The sequence below is a fragment of the Limulus polyphemus genome, unplaced genomic scaffold, assembly GCF_000517525.1.
Source record: "Limulus polyphemus unplaced genomic scaffold, Limulus_polyphemus-2.1.2 Scaffold10216, whole genome shotgun sequence".
NCBI classification, from domain to species: Eukaryota; Metazoa; Arthropoda; class Merostomata; order Xiphosura; family Limulidae; genus Limulus; species Limulus polyphemus.
In genome coordinates, this window is record NW_013675826.1 from 9,722 (window position 1) to 14,225 (window position 4,504).

At 34.6% G+C, this 4,504-nt stretch overlaps 1 protein-coding gene across 1 annotated transcript in view; it reads right to left on the reverse strand.

The window, feature by feature from the left end:
- Positions 1-4,421, reverse strand: part of LOC106476293 (dynein heavy chain 3, axonemal-like) — a gene marked incomplete at its 3' end in the record, with an annotated part of 14,005 nt that extends 9,584 nt beyond the window's left edge. The window contains exons 1-4 of the mRNA XM_022380205.1: positions 4,278-4,421; positions 3,600-3,817; positions 3,228-3,435; positions 2,302-2,562 (exon numbers count right to left, since the gene is read on the reverse strand). Of these exons, the coding sequence (XP_022235913.1) occupies positions 2,302-2,562; positions 3,228-3,435; positions 3,600-3,817; positions 4,278-4,283 (693 nt within the window). The remainder of the gene's footprint in view (positions 1-2,301; positions 2,563-3,227; positions 3,436-3,599; positions 3,818-4,277) is intronic.
- Positions 4,422-4,504: the final 83 nt, after the last annotated feature.

Here is a 4,504-nt window from a genome sequence, read left to right on the forward strand (position 1 = left end):
CAGAACTGTTCTAGATTAGAGTTTTACTTAGCACAGCCTCACGCATAAATAAAATAGTAGAAAATACTAGGTGCCATGATGAAATGTTTAGTCACCATGGTGACTTAGTCCCCAGGATTTGCCGAGGCCTGTCCTATACACAGATTAAAGTAATGTGGAAACAGCGAATCACATTAACTTGGTATATAATAAATGGTGTTGAGTTGATGTTGTTAGGGAAACAGTTGTGTTTTACTTATAAACTGTCATGCTAATTTTTTTCATGATTTACTTCCTCACCTCAGATTTAAATGCTTCATCTGCTACAACAACCACATACAGAACAACACGGGAACTGATTTTAGTGTAGCTGTTGCTTTATTAGCCAATGCTTCATCTGCTACAACAACCTATATACAGAACAACATGGGAACTGATTTTAGTGTGTCTTTCTGAGATCACAAACTTCTGGTAACTAGTCTTGATTTACTCATAACCAGAATTAAAAAAAAACAACTAAAGACTGTAATTTTACTTAATAGTTGTATAACATTTACTTGTGTGAAACTAAACAATCAGCAAACTGGAACAAAAAACAAATTATATCAAAAGGAAGAAAAGCATGAATTTTACAAAGCATATCCAAACAAACCTTAGATGAAATATAATCAAATGTAATTTTATGGAGAGAGAAACAAAACAAAAAACAGCCACAAAATGTTTTTTTAAAGTACTGTCAGAAGTAACACCCAAAATAAATTGGGGGTACATCATCTATCCAGTTTAAAAAAAAGAAACAAGAGGGAACACTCAATAGCCACAGCACTTGATATTCTTTTAGGCAGGATTAAAATAAGTTAATCTATGAGACCTTTTTTTCCTTTTTATTAGCTATATTTTTGTGCACCAGCAATACCAATCGTGGGGTGCACGTATACCCGATTCAATTTTATTACTCATCAGGATCTCTACCAGCCTATCCTCAAATTGAAATTCTTTTAGGCAGGATTAGAGTAAATTAATCTATGAGGCCTTGGGCGTGGTCAAATACACCAGTTGAAAGGGTTTGACCTTCTGGTACACCATGATACTCCATGAATTAAATGTGCTTCATTAGTGAAAGATAAACAAGAAATGTAAGTTAATAGCCAAACTTTTATTTCATCTTTGATATAAGTACTTTATATGACATTTTAGTAGTTTGATTAGCTAGTGCTGGTAGGTTAATCCTTTAACTCATGCTTGGCATGTGACAGGTCTCGGTTTAAATCTGAGGCGAGGAAGTAAATCATGAAAAAAATTAGCATGACAGTTTATAAGTAAAACACAACTGTTTCCCTAACAACATCAACTCAACACCACCAAGTTAATGTGATTCGCTGTTTCCACATTACTTTAATCTGTGTATAGGACAGGCCTCGGGCATTGGCTAATAAAGCAGCAGCTACACTAAAATCAGTTCCCATGTTGTTCTGTATGTAGGTTGTTGTAGCAGATGAAACATCATGACACCATCTATCACATCATATCATGACACCATCTATCACAACACACAATGACACCATCTATCACATCACATCATGATATCATCTATCACAACACATCATGATATCATCTATCACATCATATCATGACACCATCTATCACAGCACACCATGACACCATCTACCACATCATAATACTCTCTATCACATCATAATACTCTCTATCACATCACATCATGATACCATCTATCACATCATATCATAACATCATGATATCCCTGTAATTCATCATACTATGACACCCTTCTATTACATTATATATTATACACCTCTGTTACACCATATCATGAAACCCCAAATCCCATCATATTGTGATAACCCTCTATAACATGATGACATCACTATCACATCATATGATGTTGTATTCTTAAAATCAAAAATTAACATACGTCTTAATTACTCATTAGTAACAGGTATGTTTTACGTTTTTAAATGTTTGTTGATGTTGCTGCTTGACATTTAGATAAGCCTTCAAAAACAAACATGGTCAATAAATTCTACACGATTATATTATGACCACAATAATACTAACCAACTTTAATGTTCACTTATTTATTAATAAGGCTTGGAGAGTACTTCTGAGTCAAAGATTTTGCTTGTACAACGTTTAGGTCCCTGAACTTACCTGAAGAAGGCAAATGAAGAGTGCCAAAATGTTGTCCACCAGATCTAATATCTTCCAGAAGGTTGTCTGTTAAGAAGCACATATTATGGACCAACTCCTGCTGCCTATGACATCCTACAAGCAATACTTTTCAACTACATTTTAGAAACATACCTGTCTATAATCCACTGTGAAAGCTCCCAAGTATGCTATCATGCCAGCAGACAAAAGGACGTCACCAACAATGTTGCTGTAACGTTCTGAAAGAGCAATAGCCACTTCACTCCATCTCTCTTTCTCTCCCCCAAGACCACCAATGAGGCGCTCCGCTCTTTCAAGCTTCTTTGAACACAGTTCAATGCTGTCCTCCAGATCCTTTTTCTTTTTTGTCATAGCAGCAAATTCATCATTTAGAGCTTGAAGTTTGTCTGTAACCTAAAAAGGTGAGATGAGGATTTCATTATTAGATATTACAGTAAAAATCACTGGTGAGAAATAAGGTTAAATCTGTACGCTTACAGCTTGACAGTTCTTTCTCTGAAGTGATAGTGGAAAATGCAGATACCTTTAATAACATAAACAGGAAACAGTTTGATGTTTGTCACATTTATTGTGGAAACAAGAAGATGTCTTGTTATTTTTATAAATAAAGAATATCTATCTGGTGTAGTAAAACACGTTAAACAACAATTCAAGTAATAAACCATTTGAGAAATTAAACTTGCACCAACACTATCTATGGTGGGTAACTTAAGGCTGCAAACTCTAAAACTATTAAAATGGAAGTGAAATTCTGAGATCTTATGTTCGGTTCAGTTTTAAAAGTGAAAATACAGTTGTTTGCGGAACACAATTCCTTCTAGAATAATTTCAGTCGACGTGAATAAAATAATGACCTACATCTCCAGAATGTACCTTTATTGGCTCAATATTTCACAATTATAGCTACCAACAGCCTATGAGTTCACTAATCCAGTATGGTATAGGTTGTTATTTTATTTACTTTAATAGAAATATCTTGTGATAAATTCCGGTCTGTGTCAAACAAATTTAAGAATAGCACCTTCTACAACCCCTTGAATTTTTTAACAGATACTTACCTCTTGCAACTGTCTTTTTTTTTCATCTAATCGTTCCATCTGAACTGTAAGTTCAGCCTCGGCTTCGGCTAGCTTTTCCTTCTTTGGTGCTACTACTTTAGCAACTCGGTCGTACACATCAATGGCTCGGACCCAGCGGCAGAGCCCTTCGCATGCTAGTGACACATTCTTGATAACAGCAGGATCAAAATCAGGATTCTGTATGAACCTGTAGTGTTTTAAACAGAGTTATTATACTGAATAAAAATATTTCTTCTTATTTAATTATGGTTGTAGATATATATATCGTCTTTGTCACAGGCTTTTATACTGTCTGTATTTCTTCACAACAATAACAAACATTATGATTGTTTTAATGTATTAAAAGCTCACCTTTCCCTGACTTTTTTAATTATAGTTGGAGATATACTGTCCTTGTCGTAGGCTTTTAAGCTGTCCAGAAACTTCATATCTCCCAACATTTTCTGCGATGGTCCCCAGTAGTCCTCGATCATTTTTCCAGAGCCATCTGGGTCTGGTTTCCTTTCTGGCTTAAACCCCTTCATGATGCAAATGGCTTCCATCACAAGTTTTACTCCACCAGGGGGATTCTACATTGGAGATAAATGAGCATGAAAGTCATTAACAGGAACAACTTTTTGTGTAATAAGTTAGTACACTTTTATGACCATGTAAAGGTGATATCTAAGTGATTATATATGTTTCAGTAATGAAGCTAAAACTTTCCTATTACATGAAGATTTCACAGCAATGAGATTATTTTTATGACAAAATTGTGTCTTTCTTTGATTGAGATTAAATAAATGTACTTATCTGAACTTACAATATTTCATATTTAACTTTATCCAGAACATAGCACAAACTAAAAACTGAAAAACATTCATGGTTACAAGTACTACTTTAAAACAGCAGAAGTTTATTTTTGATAGTTAATGTTTTACAATCTTTATAGATAAACAAAACTTCTGTAATGTTCTGTATTCAGTATAATCAAATTACTTTCAAGGTTGGAATAACTTCAACTAAATCTTATTCTCGATAAATCCTTACCTTCATGGACTTTACTACCGTTATGTCCTGTTGTTTCAGAGTATTCAATGCAGCCACAGCACTTTCCAATGCTGGAATAGCTTCAGCTAAATCTTTAGCACACTCATCTTTAATGGCCTGGGCAGCAGCTGCTGCTTTATTAGCCAATGCGATGTGATAGATGGTATCATGATATGATGTGATGGAATGGTGTCATGATGTGATGTGATAGATGGTATCATGATGTG